Source organism: Bos javanicus, chromosome 7 (genome assembly GCF_032452875.1).
Source record: "Bos javanicus breed banteng chromosome 7, ARS-OSU_banteng_1.0, whole genome shotgun sequence".
Lineage (NCBI taxonomy): Eukaryota > Metazoa > Chordata > Mammalia > Artiodactyla > Bovidae > Bos > Bos javanicus.
In genome coordinates, this window is record NC_083874.1 from 68,092,669 (window position 1) to 68,112,573 (window position 19,905).

Consider the following 19,905-nt stretch of genomic DNA (forward strand, 5'->3'; position numbering starts at 1 on the left):
ACAAATTCAGCCCATATCCATCAGATCAATCAGTACCCATATCATAAGAGTGATTAAAATCTTTCATATCATTCCTATGTGGTAGTGTTCTCATTGTCCCTAAGTTATGCGGCATAAGGCCATTTGACGTCACATTAACCCCACTTTGCTTGAACTTGAATTTCTCTTATAATGTCCATGCTGCAATTTCTCACCACTTGAAATCAAGATTATTCTCATACCTGAATCTGTTCATGTTTTTTTCTTCTATGAGTTATTTGCACATAGTGAAAGGAAACTTGTTTCACCCAAGGGAGCCAAAAGTGAAAAATCTCACGGATAAATTCTTCTAATTTACACACAAAGATAAGGCTTTGATGAACATCATGAGACTATAGTCCCTTGGATTTTTTCCCAAGCCAATTGTGGGAAAAGTGCAAGAACAAATTACAGAAGCAAAGAGTTTGAAGACCTTAGGACCTTAATATGTCATCATATGGGGAGGATTATATATAGAAAGACTAAGCAGTGGCCTCAAAATTTCTCTATAGGAGGAAAATTAGATTGGAAAAGGATATCAGGGGGCCTATGTTTAAGGAACCACACTTTCATTGACATAATATTTTTGGTGGGGATGGCCCCCATTCCACTACATCAATTCAAGTCATGTTATTTCTCTAACAAAGATCTAAGTCTTTCTTGGTATATAATGTTAAGTCACTATGCCTGAATTAATTCACTCTTTTGTTCTTATTTTCTGGTCAGGAGAAATTCTGTCCTGGGTGTATATGTGTGTTTAAAGTAAAATATAACTTTTCAGCTATTTCTAACAAGGTAGTGTATTTATACAGACTTTTAAAATTAATTAAACTATCCCTATTTAAGAGTCAAATTCTTTCTTCCCTTATTTTTTTTCAATTAGAAAGAATCAATCTGTGGACTAGTCTGACAATAATAATCTCTAAATGTAACTTGATTCCAGAAGAGACATATAAGTGAATCAGGCTAATAAAATAGGAAGGAATATGCTTACAGTTTGATTGTTATGCCAATGGGGATCTGGAAACTGGGTCACAGTGCCATTTGCATCTGCTCAACAAGAAAGAAAATTAATAAGAATTACAAAAAGATATTGAACTTTCCTGCAAACACCAAATATATTCACACTGCCTTCTGGTAATGAAGGGAAAGTTGAATAATCATATGGCCTAATGCTGTAGGCATCCCAGGAATAATACCAAGTTAATAAAATTTATTAATTTAAGTCATAAGTTTATGTTTCTTAACCATTTTGTCACGGACCCTTTGAAAATGAACACTTTTTTCTTCTCCCTTGAGAAAAAAAAAAATGCATGCTCACAGAAAATTTACTGACAACTTTAGACAAGTCAGAGTGGCCCATTGTCAGAACTAGGTTAAAAATTACCACTTACAGATAAATAATCAGTATTTTCATGGCAGCTCAGAAACTTCCAGTGAGTGCTCAGAGGTCATTACACATCCAAAGAGCAGAACCACTCTGTTCAAAATGAACATTACATTGGTTTTACATTCAAAATGTGAGTGAAATGCACTAAGATACCTCAAAACAGGTGGCATCCAACTCCTACATTATATGCCAGTGTGCCCAGACACTGATCCAAATGTGCTTTAGAAAATATGTTACATCACTCCCAAGACCAGTATACCTTATACTACCTAAACTTCCAATATAAAAGGATACTATGCCTTAAAGTTTTGAATGCCCAAATTTTAATAGTGTTTTGAAATATCTCTTTTGTCCCACAGAACATACACTATTGGCCCTTCTAAGCAACTATAGGTCAAATACAGGATTCTCTCTTTACTGAATATCTATTACACACAAGTACTTTACATCCTTATACCAATTTTCTTGATCCAAAATTTTAGATGAGGTGCTGAAATGGTTGAAGTTTCCAACTCTACTAAAGGACAAGAGCCTCAGCTCATAACCACCGCACACACTATGTTCCCATCCAATGTAAATTCTGCAGGTCTCAGAGATTCCCGTACTACTGACAGAGCTATAAAACCATCATTTTCTAATGGTAGTGAACATGAACTAACCATATCCCCCTAAATTTTAACCGTTTACATAACTGTATCTACAATTTAAACATTCCAAGACTACTTCTTCCAGAGACAAAGACAGTGTCTACAATCTAGTCTCTGAGTATGACTTATGTTATAACCTTAAATGCTTAAGCTATAGAATGAGTGATTTTTTTAAAAAAATAAAAAGGACTTCAGTCAGATGAAACTTGACTTCAGTGCTGACATGTCACTTACCAATGTGACCTCGATCAATGTCCTTTACATACACATTACATATATATGCATGTAAATGTATGTATTTATATTTCTAGCTGGGGTAACCTTGAACTACAAGCTCTTGATAGCACCCGTCTCATAAAGTTATCACATTAGATGATGCATGTAAGGTGCTTAACACCATATTAAACAAATATCAGGTATCACAATTATGTTGCTATTATAACAATAGGAGCAAAGGGGAAGGGACATCATAAAATGGATCCTCCAAATACCATGTCCTTCATTCCTTACAAACATGTAGTGAGGAATGAAACAGCTTGCCCATGGGCGTGCAGCTTGAAACTGCCATTGGCGGGGAGTTGAATTGGAAGCGGTTTGTCTCCAAAGTAGAACTAAATGTCCTCCTCAGTCTGGCAATGGCAAGAATTAAACCTGCCCTGAAAGAATTAAATGAGATAATGCACAACAATTTGCTGGCACATGCATCTGAAAAGGTAGGTGCAGGCCCTGTGAAAATCAAAATTCCTCCTGGACTAACATTCTTGGCTTTGTGAGGCTTTAACCCACTGAAATGTGACTCGGGCACTGTGAGGATTTGGCTTAAGGGCCTCAGAGATGCTGCCAAGACGGCAGCAGTCACAGAAGTCGTGGGGACACAGCTGCTGCAATGTCTGTTCCATGCTGCCAAGTCTACTTGACCAGGTTTTAGTGACATATTTTAGAGAACAATTTCCCATTTTCTACTTTGTTCTTCCTCTTAGCCTATAAGTGTGGGGTGCAGTTGCCCCAACTGCTCTTACTTGTATTTTTATCTGCCTTCTCTTTGTTTCTGTGCCAAGAAACATTTCACACCAAGGATTCCACTTTCAAAATCAAATGTCACTATTAGCTAATTTGAATTAAATTGGTCCCTCTCTGAGTCCTGCTGCATGTCCATTTTCAATTAAGAGCTTCCTTGAATGATTGGCAAAGTAGGCCACCCTGGGTGTCTGCTGCTGCTGCTGAGTCACTTCAGTCGTGTCGGACTCTGTGAGACCCCATAGACGGCAGCCCACCAGGCTCCCCTGTCCCTGGGATTCTCCAGGCAAGAACACTGGAGTGGGTTGCCATTTCCTTCTCCAATGCATGAAAGTGAAAAGTGAAAGTGAAGTTGCTCAGTCGTGTCCGACTCTTAACGACCCCATGGACTGCAGCCTACCAGGCTCCTCTGTCTGTGGGATTTTCCAGGCAAGAGTACTGGAGTGGGTTGCCATTGCCTTCTCTGTGGGTGTCTGCTACAGATTAGCAACTCCTGAGCATGATGAATCATACGCACAAGTCTTACAAAATCTTACAAAATCTGACCTTGTTGGATTCTTCACAGGCACATGGACAAAGAAGCCAGTTCTGCATTACAAAGGGGTTCACATATGGCACTCTCCAAATTTACCACCATGGGTAACAGAGTTAGTTGGGAAAGATGACAATTCAATATCATCTTTCTCCATTATAAGAAAAACAGACTAATCTTACATCTCAAAAGAATATGGGCTTTCCCAAACTAGGGAGAACTGGAGTCTTTGGGAGTGGAATAGCACAATCCTAGTGGGACCTGCCTCTTTGGCTCTGGTGTCCATGTCCTCAACCCAACTCAAAGTGTCCATGTGAAATGAAAGCTCGACAAGGCAGCAGGGGAGCCTCCTAGCTCTGTGTAGTGTCTGGGGCTTAGAGGAAGCATAAACAGGTGACCAGTTCCATCTGAACTAGTTTGGATTTAATTCTTTTAAGGCTCTGTCCAGGGAAGTATGCCTAGAAATAAGTTTAAAGACAAGGCTGATTCACTGTATTTAGAAAAATGTGGATATGTATGTGGATGGTCCCAAATCATACAAGCTGCCTGTGTCACTCAAATGTACATATTTCTGGACATTCTAAGTAACAGTCATAGTTGCCACTCTATCACTTACCTTGTAACTGTGTCCCCAGATCTTTATCTCAAATAATGCTTGTAAGAATATTTCCTTCATTTCCCAAAGAATAAAAACAGATTCAAAGAGGGTAATAAGACATTTGTTCAAACTGCATAGCTGAGTGGAATAGCCATTGTTGGCATTCAAGTCACGCTTGTCTTATTTCAGAATATGTGCTCTGAACAATGTGCTAATATTATCAAAATTTGAATGCTCCCAGGTGTTGAGGAAAGAAACTGAAGTTACCTGTTGAACAAGAGTGCCATGGTGAGCTGGTTATGTTTGTTTCATACAGGGTAGTAGGCTGGCTTTCTGCTGTCTGAGTTGGAGAAGATAAAGAAGCTATAGGAATGACAAGAATGGAAAAGTAGTGTTCAATTAGTGGAGGAAAATTTATACCCCAAGCAGAAAGAACAAACAAAACTAAATCAGAAATTATCCTTTGACTCTTTCTTAGAAATATATTAATAGATGTCCTTGAGGTATTACCCTGCTATGAAGGCATTTCATTATCATGAATAAATCTGATCTAGATAATGATCTGAGAGCTTAACAACAGAATTATTTCACTTTTTATACTTCTTTTGTTGTTCAGTTGCTAAGTCATGTCTGACTCTTTGTAACTCCATGACCACAGCATGCCATGCTTCCCTGTCCATCTCTGTCTCCTGGAGTTCGCTCAAACTTATGTCCATTGAGTCAGCAATGCTGTCTACCCATCTCATTCTCTGCCACCCTCTTTTCCTTTTGCCTTCCATCTTTCCCAGCAGCAGGGTCTTTTCCAATGAGTCAGTTGTTTGCACAAGGTGGCCAAAGCATTGGAGATTCAGCTTTAGCATCAGTCCTAGGGTTGTGATAAGAATTAAGGGGCTTAATACTTATAAAGCAGTTAGCATGTTTCCTGACACAGGAAACAGAGTAAGCATTAACTTCACCGAAATCATATCCTCAAGTGTTGGATTAGGCTTCAAAATGGATTAGATGATCTCTATTCAAAGCTCCTTGTAAGACAGAGTCTCATTCACTTGGCCCTGTTCTGGCACTCTTATTTTTTCCTCATAATTCTATGTTAAACAGGGCCGAATGCATCATCCTTCTTAGATGTCCACAAGCAGTGGTCTGGCTTTTTTTTTTTTTTTTTGCTATTAATGATTCCTTTGAGAATCTAATAAAAATCTTAGGTCCCTCTCACTCTGAAAATGCTTAAAGATACAACAGATGAATATAAGAGGGTGCAGGTGGTTCACAGATTCTGTGAAGCCAAGTTTGGAAACCTGTTAAGAATCCCTACCCTAGATTGTCCATATGCCTTAACACAGTGCCCTGGATGGTGTGTCCTTACTTTAAAAACTTCTGCACTTAGACATACTTTTGTTTACCTGGCTGGAGGTCCTTTGTGGGTGCTGGCATTGGAAGAGCAGAAGTAGAGGACCTCACTGTCACCGGAGCAGTGGTGACTGTCATGGTTGGAGTAGTGGTGTTGATTGTTATTGGCACAGCAGTGGTGGTGGTTGTTGGAGCAGGGGTGACCATTGTGGTTGGAGTAGTGGTGGTGGTGGTTGTTGGAGTTGTGGTGGGTGTTGTTTTGGGGGTAGTAGCAGTGGATCTTGAAATAGTGGTAGTCATTGTTGAAGTAGTAGTAATGGTTGTCTTTCTTGTAGTTATGGTTGTTCTTGGAGTAGTGGTGATGGTGGTGGTTGTGGTTGTTGGAGTCATGGTGGTTGTTTTTGGGGTAGTAGTGGTGGTTGTTGGAATAGTGGCAGTCATTGCTGGAGTAGTGGTAATGGTTGTCCTTCTTGTACTGGTGGTTGTTCTTGGAGTAGTGGTGGGGGGGGTTGATTGAGTCATGGTGGTTGTTGTTTTAGGGGTAGTAGTGGCGGTTGTTGGAATAGTGATAGTGGTTCTTAGGGTAGTAGTAATGGTTGTCTTTCTCGTAGTGGTGGTTGTTCTTGGAGTAGTGGTGGTGGTGGTAGTGGTTCTTGGAGTAGTGGTGGCAGTTGTCTTTCTTCTATTGCTTCTTCTTAGAGTAGTGATGGGAGTTGTCTTTCTTCTATTGCTTCTTCTTAGAGTAGTGGTGGCAGTTGTCTTTCTTCTATTGCTTCTTCTTAGAGTAGTGATGGGAGTTGTCTTTCTTCTATTGCTTCTTCTTAGAGTAGTGATGGGAGTTGTCTTTCTTCTATTGCTTCTTCTTCGAGTAGTGGTGGCAGCTCTCTTTCTTCTATTGGTTCTTCTTGGCGTAGTGGTGGTAGTTGTCCTTCTTGTAGTGATGGTTGTTCTTGGAGTAGTGGTGGTGGTTGTTGGAGTAGTGGTGGTAGTTGTTGTTGTAGTAGCAGTGGTGGTGGTCGTTGTCGTTGTAGGTGGAGCTAGAAATCAACATGAAAGCAGGTATTCATCAAGCAGCAGGAAACAAGAGACTCATGCTGGGCCTGTGCACCAACACAACCACGGAGACTGTCCCCAGGCAGAACTCAGCACTTATCTCCCATGAACTCCAAGTTCTTGTCATGGGTCAACTAGAATCTGTGACTGAGGAGGGAGTGAAGACATGGTCACAACAAGGCAACAGTGGCATTTAAAGGATGATATTGTGGGAGGTGTTGCTATTCAAAAATGACACATGGGATTTGTGTTGAAGCAGTTTGTAAAGACTAGTCATACATATCAGATTTACATATCTTCATAAGCATCTGTGAAGGAGGGGAAAGTGTCTAGAGCCTGAAGCTGTCTTGTCCTCTGAGCAGTACATGACTAGAACCCAAATAGTAGTTCCAAATAACCAGAATATTGACCAAATAAATAGCATTCACTTCTGTCAGTTATAAGGGTACCCTCCCAACATATCTGCATCCTAAATGTGGATTAATCCACATCATTAACATACGCTGGATAACACAGATGCCATATGCCACCTGGGAAGCCCTGAAAACAGTCATAGATAGTATATACATGAATGGATGAGGCCTACAGTTTGTCAACCTGGGTCTAACAGTGTAGTTAAAGATTTTGAAGAACAGTGCTGTCTCAATCCCCTCCCTTCAGTTTGAAACGAAACCTAAGGAAAAGAGGAAGCAAGAAAAACATCTGATCAAAGGAGTATAACAAGGAGGAAATTTAATCAGCTTGTTTCACTAATGTGTCTTGCTCAGGAGTAAATACTTCCTAAGGAAGAAGCTAGGACACTAAGGCTAGGAAAAACTGCTGAGAAAGAGTCCTGAGAGAGGTTGAAAGTAAGCTCATTCTCTGAAAAGTTTAAGAAAGCTCAAGTAAAGTATTGGGTTGGAGGCAGAGAGTCACTTTGACTCAGTTATGAACCCGTTTCCCACTGGACAGAGCAGTGACTTTGCAAATACTCATCTATTAAAGAATTTATAAGCACTATAAATGTCCCCATTAATTTCTTTCTTCCTCCAGACCAATCATATAATTTCACAACTCCAAAAATAATCTCTTCCCCACACACAGCCTCCTGCCTCCACACACATGTATATAGCACCAGCATCTTTTGGCTTTCTTAAATTGCCTCCTAGATGTTTTCCTGGAGTCAGCTATTTTCTGCATCACAATTGACCTGATTTTACTTGCTTTCATCAAATAAGCTAAGTGTCCTTGATGAAGTTAGGAAAAATTATCAAATTAAAATATCAAGTTCATTTAAACTAAAAAAGAGATTTATATAGGCTCTGATTTGGGTTCTGTTTTCATTGGAAACTTTAGTTGGAGAATACTTACTATGAAAGAGCACCAGAAACCAGGAAATCCTTTAGAACCTGCTCCTTTCACCAAGTGGTAAGAAAAATTAAAATGTCTACATCAAGATAAAAACACATAAACTTCCCAGACTTTTGGATTTCACAAAATTCTTAAAAGCCAAAAGTGAACAGTTATTGAGATGAAAATGTTCTCATCTTGCAATAGGGCAATTTTAATTTTTAAACAAGCAATTTAGTGATATGTGAGTGAAAGTGAAAGTCACTCAGTTGTGTGCAACTCTTTGTGACTCCATGGACTATAGAGTTCATGGAATTCTCCAGGCCATAATACTGGACTGGGTAGCCATTCCCTTCTCTAGGGGATCTTCCCAACTCAGGGATCAAAGCCAGGTCTCCCACATTGCAGACTGATTCTTTACCAGCTGAGCCATGATATGGTGTGAATTGTGCTTCAAAAATTCCAAGGGTAGAGGGAGGGGATGAAACTACATAGACTCTTTCAACGTATATGCAACAAAATTGAGTTGACAATTGTCAAAACCAAATAATACATCTATTTGACAGGACCTTATATTACCTGTTTTATATGTGTGAAACTCTCTATGAGTCTTAAAATGTTAAGAAAGAACATTTGAAAATTCTCCAAATAAATGACCTCAGAGAAAAGGTCAGATATTCAAGAAGAAGAAATTCAGCTCCATAAAAATACTCACTATATTTCAGTGTGGAACAGTGAATGCTTTTTCATGAACCAACTAGTGTTCCTGAAGCACTGCTTCAGGAGACAGTTTGCTGACTGGGAAGATCCTCTAGCCTACGGTCTTGAATCAAGGTTAGTCTTAACACTTCACTCTACACAAAAACATGGAGAAGGCAATGACATCCCACTCCAGTACTCTTGCCTGGAAAATCCCATGGACAGAGGAACCTGGTGGGCTACAGTGCATGGGGTCGCACAGTTGGACACGACTGAAGCGACTTAGAGCAGCAGCAACAGCAGCAGCTACACAAATACAAGATATTCTGTTGAAGAGTTATTTGAAAACAAGATCATAGGAAACTTTTCTTTCCCTACTAAAGGAAAAGAAAGTTAATATCAAACAGAAAACTCTTATCTCTGGGAACCCACAGGAAGTGATCAAAGAAGTAGGAAGATAAGCTCACCTGGATTGATCCTCAACTCTAGGGTGGTTTTTATGTCATTGAACCACCCTCTCACCTCAATTCGGCAACAATACAAGCCACTGTCAGACACGGCAGCATTGTTTATGGTCAAAGACACATCCCTTCCACGAATATTTCCATTTAGCTGATAACGTCCATCTCTCCGATAGGTGACTCTGTATCCATCAGTCCAGATGATGTTAGTTCCGCAATCAAACCAAGGACATGCCCCTCGGCCCCAACACATGCTTGTGACTTCTCCATTATAGTAGCAGGGTAGAGTGACACTCTGACCCGCCACTCCAGTCACTTGATGGTAAGAGGTTACACCATCTGTAAATAAAGAGAAACCAGAGCATAAGGTCTCAAAATTTTAGCTTTTATTTTATTTTCATTTTGTTCTTTATATAGTTTATGCTGTGTGAAATTATCTAACTATATCTTGAGTTTGTAAATTTAACATATGCATTTTTCTGGTAAACATATTCTTTAGCAGAATTATTATTAACCAGATATATTTGAGGATGAAACATCAGATAAATGTCTTTCTGTATTCAGGATTACTTCCTAATAGGACAGATTTATGAGAGAAAGTATCAGGATGTTAGGTAGGTAGAATAGGGAAAAGGAGTCCAAAATGGCGGTGACTAAAAGACAAGGAAGGTCAAAGGAAGGTCCGAGGACCAGAGTGAAGACTTCAGGCAAAACAAACAGCACTCCTGGCTAAGCCCAATTTGCATAGGGCAGGTATATGTTTTTTCCTCCCAGGTAGAGGAAAAAACATATAAAAAGAAGAGCCAAAGCGCTTTCTCACGGACTCTCTCTCCCATGTGCGTGCGCTCTTTTCTTTCTCTCTCACTGTCCTGCTATCTTCTAAATAAAATAGAGCTGTAACACTGATTTGCCTAAGAGCTGTAGCACGGTTTTTCCAAGACCCAAGAGCTGTGATGCAATGAGGGCTTTAATGTCCATTGCTCCAAATCTTTGCTGTGATGAGACAAAGAACCGAGGAACATACACTCGCGTGACATCTATGGTGCCATGACTCGGTTTTAACCTAGCTGAAACAACCTCTGCGTGGAAGAGGCCAAGCACAACAGGAGCCCAACTCAGCAAAGCTCCTGAGCTAGAAGTGGAAGGCGAAGAAACCCAGCACAGGAGAAGGCCCATCGTGCTGGAAACCAGGACAGTGAAAAACGAACTCAGCAGAAAGCTCACGAGGTCCAGTCTCAGATTCCAGAAGACCTCCGGTTAAGGTAAGAGGTCCTCACTCCTATGGCTGGAGGGACTTTTACAATCTCTCATTTCTTGTTTCCTCAAACCTCCCGAGAATAGGCGGGCAGCAGGAGACACAATTGAGGGACTCTGGAGAAGCTACTCCTCAGCATGTCCCAAAGGCGCTATCTGCTGAGCCCCAGTAGCTGTTACACAAGCCGGTGCGGGTTCTTCTGTCCTTCCTCTTCTCTGTGCCAAGGATCAGACCAATGAAAGTGTGAGCACAGGTCAGATATTTAGCAAATCTTCCGGTGGGCTATGAAGGGGATTCCTTGGCACGTTTTTCCCACTGCTTTTTCCTCCTGTCCTTCAGCTCTCTACCGGGACTCAAGCCCAGCCAAAACTAATGAAACTCAGGCTCTGATGTCTCATTGCAAAAATTCATTGAGAAACAAAGCAATAAGAGATGGATTTGTTAGGATCCAGAGAAAAGCCACTCTTCAGGGTGTGAACCATTGCGGAGGGCAAGGGCTGGGGCCATGGAATTAGGCCTGGCTAGGTTTTGTGAAGGGATGGAATTCATATGCTAATAAGTGAGAGAATCATCCCAGCCATTGGGGAACAACTCTGTCCTCCCTTGTGACTTGGAGCTGTCCTGCCACCTCTGGGTGTGTCTGTTGGCTTATAGATTGAGGAGTAAGGTTTACTTGAATTTGATTTGTCATCTTGGACCCAACTGATTTTAATTGGTTTACATTATACCCTTGTGCTATGTCATTCTTTCAAAGGTTGTGCTCTGCCCCCTTCCCTCCTGTTTCATGCTCTTTTCCTGAGCCCCATCCAGACCCACAAGGTTGCCTCTACAATCTTCTGGAGAGACAACCAGAAAATAGCTGGCCTTAGGAGGGAAATACTCTGTAATATTCAACCCCCTAATCCTACCCAATACTGGTCACACTGGAGATCTTGGGGATGCCCAAACTCCAGTCTGGGGTATCCCAGGAGGTCATCACACCTTGACCTGCCTAGGGATTGGTCTTCGAAAGGTTGTCATGCCTCAACCTGTTTGGGGATCCTCTAGTCCCAGGGGTCCCAGAAGGTCGTCACCCCTCGACCTGCCCGGGGATCCGATCTCTAGGAGGCTGTCACGCCTCAGCCTGCCTGGGGATCTGCACCCTGACCTGGGGACGCCTGGCTCTCAGGTTGCAACAGTTCTGGGTAGGAAAAGCTTCAGAAAAACTCACCCCTAAGGAAGTCCACCCATGGAAACATAAAGAAGCCTATTACTTGTGGGACTGTGCCCAGTCTCAGCAATAACTCAGGAGCCCAATGAGAACCCCATTGTCTTTCTGGAAAGGCTAAAAGAGGCATTCCAAAAGTTTACCAACCTGGACTTAGACTCTTACGAGGGACGGGTGATTTTAAAGGACAAATTCCTGTCCTAATGTTCATCAGATATCAGAATTAAGTTACAGCAGCTACAACAGCAGGACCCTGCTGCCTCTTTAGATGAGATGGTCCAGACGGCCACCAATACCTTTTATAACAGAGAACAGGAGAAGGAGGCCAAGGCCCAGGAGAAGGAGAGAAAGAAAGAGACAAGCCATGCCCAGATGCTGGCCGCCCTCCAGAGAAGCCCTATGGCAAACCCCGAGTCCTTGAGGGACAAGGCACGAGACAGATGCCTGATCTGTAGACAGGCGGGGCATTGGGCCAAAGAGTGTCCAAACCGTGACAAGTCTCCTAGAATGGCTTGCCACAAATGCCATCAACTGGGACATTGGGCAGCACTCTGACCTGGGGACCCAAGAGCCTCAAACCAAGCAACAAGCCTACCCTCACGATGGTTCAAGAGGACTGAAGCAGCCCGCTCCAGCCAGCCTGTCACAGATAACCATCATGGGGCTGGAGCCAAGGGTGCAACTGGATGTGGCAGGTAGGTCCGAGAATTTCTTGGTTGACACATATTTTCCCACCAGTTTCTGGTGGTCCCTGAGTGTTCTACTCCCTTATTGGGAAGAGATATACTCACTAAACTGGGGACCACCCTTGTGATGGGAAGTTTTTCAGCCCCTAGAGCTCTACAGCTCCTGGTTACTGCTGAAGAACCCATTACACCTTCAATAGAGAGGGACCAAAAACTATGGGAAGACAAGATTAACCCCCAGGTGTGGGACCAGGGGATTCCTGGACGAGCCGACCAAGCTGAACCGGTCATCATTGTCCTCCAAGATCCCACTCGGTTTCCTAACTGGAAACAATATCCTCTCAAAAGAGAGGCTCAGGAGGGACTACAGCCTTTAATAAATAAATTCCTTGCTTGTGGGCTATTGGTCCCCACCAGTTCGCCATGTAACACCCCAGTCCTCTCAGTAAAGAAAAAAGACGGAACCTGGTGACTGGTTCAAGGTCTCTGGATCATAAATGAAGCTGTAGTCCCCCTCCATCCCACAGTACCCAATCCCTATGTAATCTTGGGAGAAATCCCACCCAGTGCCAAGTGGTTTACAGTCTTGGATCTCAAAGATGCATTTTTTTTGCATACCACTGGCTAAAGAATCCCAATATCTTTTTGCCTTTGAGTGGGAGGCCCCAGGAGAAAAACACCAACAGATGACTTGGAAAGTATTACCTCAGGGGTTCAGAGATAACCCCCACCTGTTTGGACAGGCCCTTAGCCAGGATCTCCTAGATCTGGACCTGGGACCTAATGGGAAAATATTACAATACATAGATGATCTACTAATTTGTTCTCCAGATGAGAAAAGTGCCCAACAACATGCAATTCAGGTTCTAAACTTCTTGGCAGAAAGGGGATATAAAGTTTCCCGTGCTAAGGCACAGATGGTCGAGACAAAGTTCATTTACCTGGAAGTTCAGATTACACACGGGTCCAGGAGGCTGTCCTCTGATCGGGTACAAGGAATGCTCCAGTTGCCCTCCCCCATAACTCGAAAACAATTGCGAGCTTTCCTGGGGCTAACTGGTTATTGTAGAATCTGGATACCCAATTATGGTCTAATTGGCCAGCCCTTATATGAAAGCTTAAAGGGATGAAATGATTCAATCCCACTGATGTGGGGAACTCCTCAAAAGAAGGCAGAGGCTACACTAAAACAGGCCTTAGCTCAGGCACCTGCCTTGAGGTTGCCAGACCCAGAAAAAGCATCCAACTTTATGTCCATGAAAGAGAGGGAATATCCTTGGGGGTGTTAACTCAAAGGTTGGAATCTGAGCCCCAACTGCAGCTTACTTATCCAAGAGGCTCGATCCAACTACCTGAGGTTGGCCCCCCTGCCTTCGAAATCTTGCAGCTATTGCAATCATGATAGAAGATGCTTTAAAACTCTCCTTTGTGGGCAAACTATTTTTATCAGCCACCAAGTAAAACAACTCCTAAATGGGAGAGGCCATTTATGGATGTCTGATCAAAGAATCCTCAGATATCAAGTAATGCTGGTGGAAAATCCAGGCCTCACTATATCCCCTTGTGAGGTTCTTAACCCAGCCACCCTCCTCCCTACCCCCGAGGGCTCTCTCCCCTTTCACTCTTGTCTAGAAACCTTGGAACACTGGACAAAACCCCGAGAGGGATTGTCAGAAGATCCTCTGACCAATCCTGAGGAAATCTGGTACACTGATGGAAGCAGCTTTGTCTTGGATGGAAAAAGAAGAGCCAAATATGCAGTAGTCTCCAATTTTGAGACCATAGAGGCTAAGCCTCTGCCACCAGGTACTTCAGCCCAATTAGCTGAGCTCATAGTCCTGACTCAAGTTTTAGAGCTGGGAAAAGGAAAAAGAATAGCCATTTACACTGACTCCAAGTTTGCCTTTCTGGTGCTACATGCACATACGGCTGTTTGGAAAGAAAGGGGCCACTTGACCACCCGAGGGTCCCCAATCAAATATGGTGATCAGATTCTTCGACTCTTGGAGGCAGTCCACCTGCCCACTGAGGTTTCAGTCTCCCACTGTAAAGGACACCAAAAAGGGAACACGGAAGTGGCACGAGGGAACCCAGCAGCTGATCAGGCAGCTAGGAGAGCAGCATTACAGAACCATGACCTAATAGGGATTGCCACCTTAGTTCCACAGACTAATTTGCCAGAAACTCCTTCATGTACTGAAGGTGAGACTCTTAAAGCTAAGAGCAAGGGCTTCCAAGAAGATCATATGGGGTGGTTCCAAAAGGAGGGACTCCTTTTTCTGCCTGGAACCTCCAATGGAAGTTAGTTAACTCCCTACATGCAACTACTCATTTAGGAGAAAAGGCCCTCCACAGATTACTAGAAAGGTCCTTCCAAACAACTATAAGACAGGTGGTCTCCTCTTGTCCCACTTGCCAATTAAACAACCCCCAAGGAGCTCGAAGACCCCAGCTGGCCCAGCCATCCAACGACATGGGGACTACCCAGGAGAGGACTGGCAGATGGACTTCACTCAGAAGCCAGTTTCTCAAGGGTATGAATACCTATTAGTTATGATAGATACATTCACAGGATGGATTGAAGGCTTTCCCACCCGAACTGAGAAGGCTGAGGAGGTGGTAAAAAAAACTGATCCATGAAATCATTTCAAGATTTGGTCTGTCCAGGTCATTACAAAGTGACAATGGGACATCATTTACTTCTAAGGTTACCCAAGCGGTCTCGAAAGCATTGGGCATTACTTATTGTGCCTGGAGGCCTCAATCTTCAGGAAAAGTAGAAAGAGCCAATCAATTCTTAAAATCAGTGATAAAAAAGATAACCCAGGAGACCTCCCTGGGATGGAAGGAGGCTTTACCAATAGCTCTCCTCCACACCTGCATTGCCCCTAAGGAACAGGTTGGTCTTAGTCCTTATGAGATGCTATATGGGAGACCTTTTGTTTATGTCAATGACCTCTTCCTAGATCCAGAGGTTCAGACCCTCCAGTCTTATACCATGGCCAGTGGGCAAGTCCAACAGGATATACGCTTGTGGGGTATGAACCAGGACCCAAAAGATTCTAAAGAGTCACCACTATATGCTCCAGGGACTCAAGTCCTAATTAAAGTCTGGAAAGATGGGTCCCCAAAGGCTCAACTCCAGCCCACATGAAAGGGCCCCTACCCTGTAATACTTTCTACCCCCACAGCAGTCAAGGTACCAGGACATGACTCCTGAATTCACTACTCACGAGTCAAGCCATGGAAGAAAACAGAAGAGGACACTCAATACACCTGTGAGCCCCTGGGACATCTCAGATACCTATTCAGAACTATAAATGAGTGTCATTCTAATGAAAACCCCCAAAATCTGGTTTCTGGGGATAAAATTTCTCAGGATAACTCTAAAGAGCCAACACAGCTTGACAGAGACTGTACTCCAAAACAGACAGGAGATATATCTTCTGATCCCTGAACAAGGAGGGACTTGAGCCATCCTGGACATGTGAATTTAAAATTGACTAATGTCCCTACTAGTCCTTGTTATGCTATATTCATGATGCTTATGATTATTCCATGTACTGTCAATTGGCTAACCTGTTTTGTCTCTGCCGAAGTCAACGAGCTACAACATGCAGTACCAGTTCAACAAAGCTATAAAACTACAGCCGACCATGGAAAATATCACACACCCTTGGACACCGCTATAAGGACTCTGAGGCTTGAGACTAGCAAGAGGGGGAGGTGCAATACCCCTCACTGTCCCAGTTCAGCAGGAAGTAGCCAGAAAGACCTCGACACCCCTATTCCCAAAGAATTGGGCCTCCCATGTCTTGAGGGGGGAATGTTAGGTAGGTAGAATAGGGAAAAGGAGTCCAAAATGGCAGTGGTTAAAAGACAAGGAAGGTCAAAGGAAGGTCTGAGGACCAGAGTGAAGACTTCAGACAGAACAAACAGCACTCCTGGCTAAGCCCAATTTGCATAGGGCAGGCCCAGGTGGAGGAAAAACATATAAAAGGAGGAGCCAAAGCACTTTCTCAAGGACTCTCTCCCGCATGCATGAGTTCTTTTCTTTCTCTCTCTCTCTCACTCTCTCTCTCTCTTGCTATCTTCTAAATAAAATAGAGGTGTAACACTGATTTGCCTAAGAGCTGTAGCACGGTTTGTCCAAGACCTGAGAGCTGTGACACGCCGAGGGCTTTAATGTCCGTTGCTCCAAATCTTTGTTGTGACGAGACAAAGAACCGAGGAACATACACTCACGTGACAAGGATCAAGGGCAGAAATATGTTCAGTCTTTTGGTGAATATGATTCAAATTCCTCTCCAAAAGGTTTGAAACAAGTGACACTCCAGTAATCCATCAATGTGTGTGCATTTTATCCTGTGTTTGACAAGTATCTGCTTACTAAATGTTAATACACACAGGTGGCTTTTTCTCTCCCCTAGATTCAGTCACTGTCTCTGTTGAAATCTGATTTTAAAACAGAGTTGCATTTAAAATTTTGATTTTCAATTTTATTGCAATTTTTAAAATGACGATACAAAAAATTTCACCTCACAAATCTTCTCTAAGTTAAAGAAAAAACAGCTAATACCCTACTTTCAGCATCATTGGCTAGAAGGCAGAAGTCTAGTAAAGTCTTTAGAAATCAGTTTTTAGAAAAAAGGGTTTATAGTACTCTCAGAAGGAACTAAGACTTATAATGGGCTTTGTTGTTTTTGTTTAGTTGCTTAGTTGTATTGGACTCTTTGCCACCCCATGGACTGTAGCCCACCAGACTCCTCTGTTCATGGAATTTCACAGGCAAGAATTCTGGAGTGGGTTGCCATTTCCTTCTCCAGGGGATCTTCCCGACTCTGGGATCAAACCCATGTCTCCTGCATTGGTAGGTGGATTCTTTACCACTGAGCCACCTGGGAAGCCCATCCTGGAATTTAGGATCGATTAAAAAAATTCAAGCAGGGATCCCTTCTTGTGAGTTGATGACTGTCCTGCAATGGAGCACTGTCCAGTTGGCCAGGTGAAACCAAAAAATTGGACAATATTCAATCAAATGTTAAACTTTACCTCTTAAAAACAAACATGCAGGAAAACTGTCTCCTGCAGCAGTGGTTTAAAAAACTGTATTGCCAAATGAAGTCTGAGTGGTCCTTAAAAAAATCAAAAATTTTTGATTCAAAAACCAGTCATAGTTAGAACTGGCCTGTAAGTCTGGGAAATGCTCTGGGAATAAAACACTCATTGTTATATAAAACAAGTCTAGTTTTTATTACCAAAATTCTGATTATATTTAATTTTGCTTAATATCATTTTTGAATTATAAAGGTAATTTATGCTGATTATATAAATTTGTTACAGAATATAATTTAAAACTGTACTTTTCCTCATATCCCTACTTCGAGAGTTTTGTTTTTTTTTAATTTAGGATTATGTCTATTCCTAAAAATTTCCCTTATCTCATAGAATGTTAAAATATGAGATAAATTAAATAATTTTGTCTATTAAACATTAAATTTTTTGTTTATTGATTAAAACAAAAATTTTGGCCACATGGCACCGCATGTGGTATCTTAGTTCCCCAACCAGCGATAGAACTCATGCTTCCTGCATTGGAAACACAAAGTTTTTACCATTGGAAAACCAGGGAAGTTATAATATTTTCTTCTTAAAAGAAACAGTTATACATGGTTAAAAAAATCAAAAAGCACAAAATGGTACAATAAAGGACTTATCTCCTTCCTACTCATCCCCATTGCTTCCTCCCACCCTCGTCCACGGTTACTCTTTCTTACATATACTTGAGTAGTTCATGCATACACAACCATCTACCTACTATTTTTTTTTTTTAATTTAAACACAAAAGGCAGCATAAGCTGTACTGTACTGCAGCATGCCTTATAAACCTACCCATAGATTTTTTAATTCTTAGAATTTAAGCAATTCCTTTGGCTTAAGTTTTCAGCTTGGTTCTTTGCTCACTAGTTGATCCCATTACCTTTGACAAAGCCCCCCTCTACCATGCCCACACACCCCCTACATCCTTGGGGTTCCAAAGCACAATCCACCTATTCACTTACCTGGCAGGAGTAGGAGGCCCAGGATGGCTACCCAAGGATGCATGATGCTATTGGCCTGAAGGAAAGAGAAAGCAGACTGCTTGGTGTGGTCCTCAATCAGATGGTATCAGAACAAGTCTTAATTCTCAGATTTCAACTTCTCCTTTCACCCTTACAGGGTGAATCACATAAGCCTGCCTGCAGGAAGCAGGAGCACACTTGCAAATGCTTCAGCTCTCTGTCTGCTCCAGGTGACTGAGAGCTCTGCCCCTTCCAACAGACAGGCAAAGCTGTCCTCTGAAACAGTGCCTACTTACCTAGCTCCTTTCCTACACCTAGAGTCCAAACTAACTCTAGGTGCTGACAGAGGAGATGAGGGAGCAAACACAAAGGAAATAAGAGGAAGGCTTAGCAGGGAAAGCCAGAGCAAAGGCCAGACTTCCCATGGCAAAGGCACACTTATCCTTAGCCTTGAAGAGGAGTCACCTGGCTTTCTGGTGAGAAGAGGGTACTTCTTCCTTTGTGGTCAAAACGGCTAGTCCCCAGCCTTAGTCAAATTATCAAATGTCCACTGAACTAAGAACTGAGAGTTGTGAGTTTTACTTATGGCTCAGGAGACTGCCTCTCAGATAGCTCTGATGAACCACACCCAAGAGGGTTGGAGAGATAAGCTTATATGTGATTTTGGAGAAGTACAATCAAATGTCTCAGTAGAGGTTGCCACTAGGTACAAGAAACAAATAGCTCAATTAATGCCTTTAGCGTTTTTCTAAGTACAAGAAGATGAAACTTGGATTCATAAAATTTTCTCCTGTAAACATCTATCTGAAGGCTTGTTTTACCAGTTTTCCCAGAGCACAGAGTACTTCATTTGGATCACTGCACTGAATTCCTTTCAGGGTATATTGAGTATCAGTGACTACAATGGCTAGTGACTTAATTCTTACAGAACAAGATGGCTAGGGACACTCCTTAGCTGGCAGTGCCCCCTAATGGTTATAAATTCAGTCATGATTTAGGAGGCAGTTCATGGCCACTTTATCCCATAGTGTACTGCTAAGTCACTTCAGTCATGTGCAACTCTGTGCGACCCCATAGATGGCAGCCCACCAGGCTACCTGTCCCTGGAATTCTCCAGGCAGGAACACTGGAGTGGGTTGCCATTTCCTTCTCCAATGCATGAAAGTGAAAAGTGAAGGGGTAGTCGCTCAGTCGTGTCCGACTGTTAGCGACCCCATGGACTGCAGCCTACCAAGCTCCTCTGTCCATGGGATTTTCCAGGCAAGAGTACTGGAGCGGGGGTGCCATCGCCTTCTCCGATCCCATAATGTAGAGAATACCTTTTTCTCAGTCGGGCCAGTATTTTGATAATCTTCAGTGTGTTCTTACTGGACTCTGCTCAGTTCAGTCACTCAGTCACGTCCGATTCTTTGCGACCCCATGAATTGTAGCATGCCAGGCCTCCCTGTCCATCACCAACTCCCGGAGTTCACTCAGACTCACATCCATCGAGTCAGTGATGCCATTCAGCCATCTCATCCTCTGTCATCCCCTTCTCGTCCTGCCCCCAATCCCTCCCAGCATCAGAGTCTTTGCCAATGAGTCAACTCTTCGCATGAGGTGGC

The 19,905-nt window shown here is 42.6% G+C and overlaps 1 protein-coding gene across 1 annotated transcript; it reads right to left on the reverse strand.

Annotated features, from left to right (window-relative positions):
- Positions 1-4,409: 4,409 nt before the first annotated feature.
- Positions 4,410-18,344, reverse strand: LOC133252149 (hepatitis A virus cellular receptor 1-like). Its single transcript, XM_061424858.1, has 4 exons — positions 18,302-18,344; positions 9,098-9,430; positions 5,603-6,586; positions 4,410-4,565 (listed from the first exon to the last, which is right to left on the reverse strand). The coding sequence occupies exons 1-4, from the start codon at positions 18,342-18,344 to the stop codon at positions 4,423-4,425; spliced, it is 1,503 nt and encodes a 500-aa protein (XP_061280842.1). The 3' UTR covers positions 4,410-4,422.
- Positions 18,345-19,905: the final 1,561 nt, after the last annotated feature.

Bases quoted from the DNA above. Each gene is read 5' to 3' on its own strand.
- LOC133252149 (XM_061424858.1), bottom strand. From the start codon at position 18,344: ATGCATCCTTGGGTAGCCATCCTGGGCCTCCTACTCCTGCCAG. The intron at 9,431-18,301 runs GTAAGTGAATAG...CTTTATTTACAG, and splicing joins GGGCCTCCTACTCCTGCCAG to ATGGTGTAACCTCTTACCAT. The intron at 4,566-5,602 runs GTAAACAAAAGT...TCATTCCTATAG, and splicing joins CACAAAGGACCTCCAGCCAG to CTTCTTTATCTTCTCCAACT.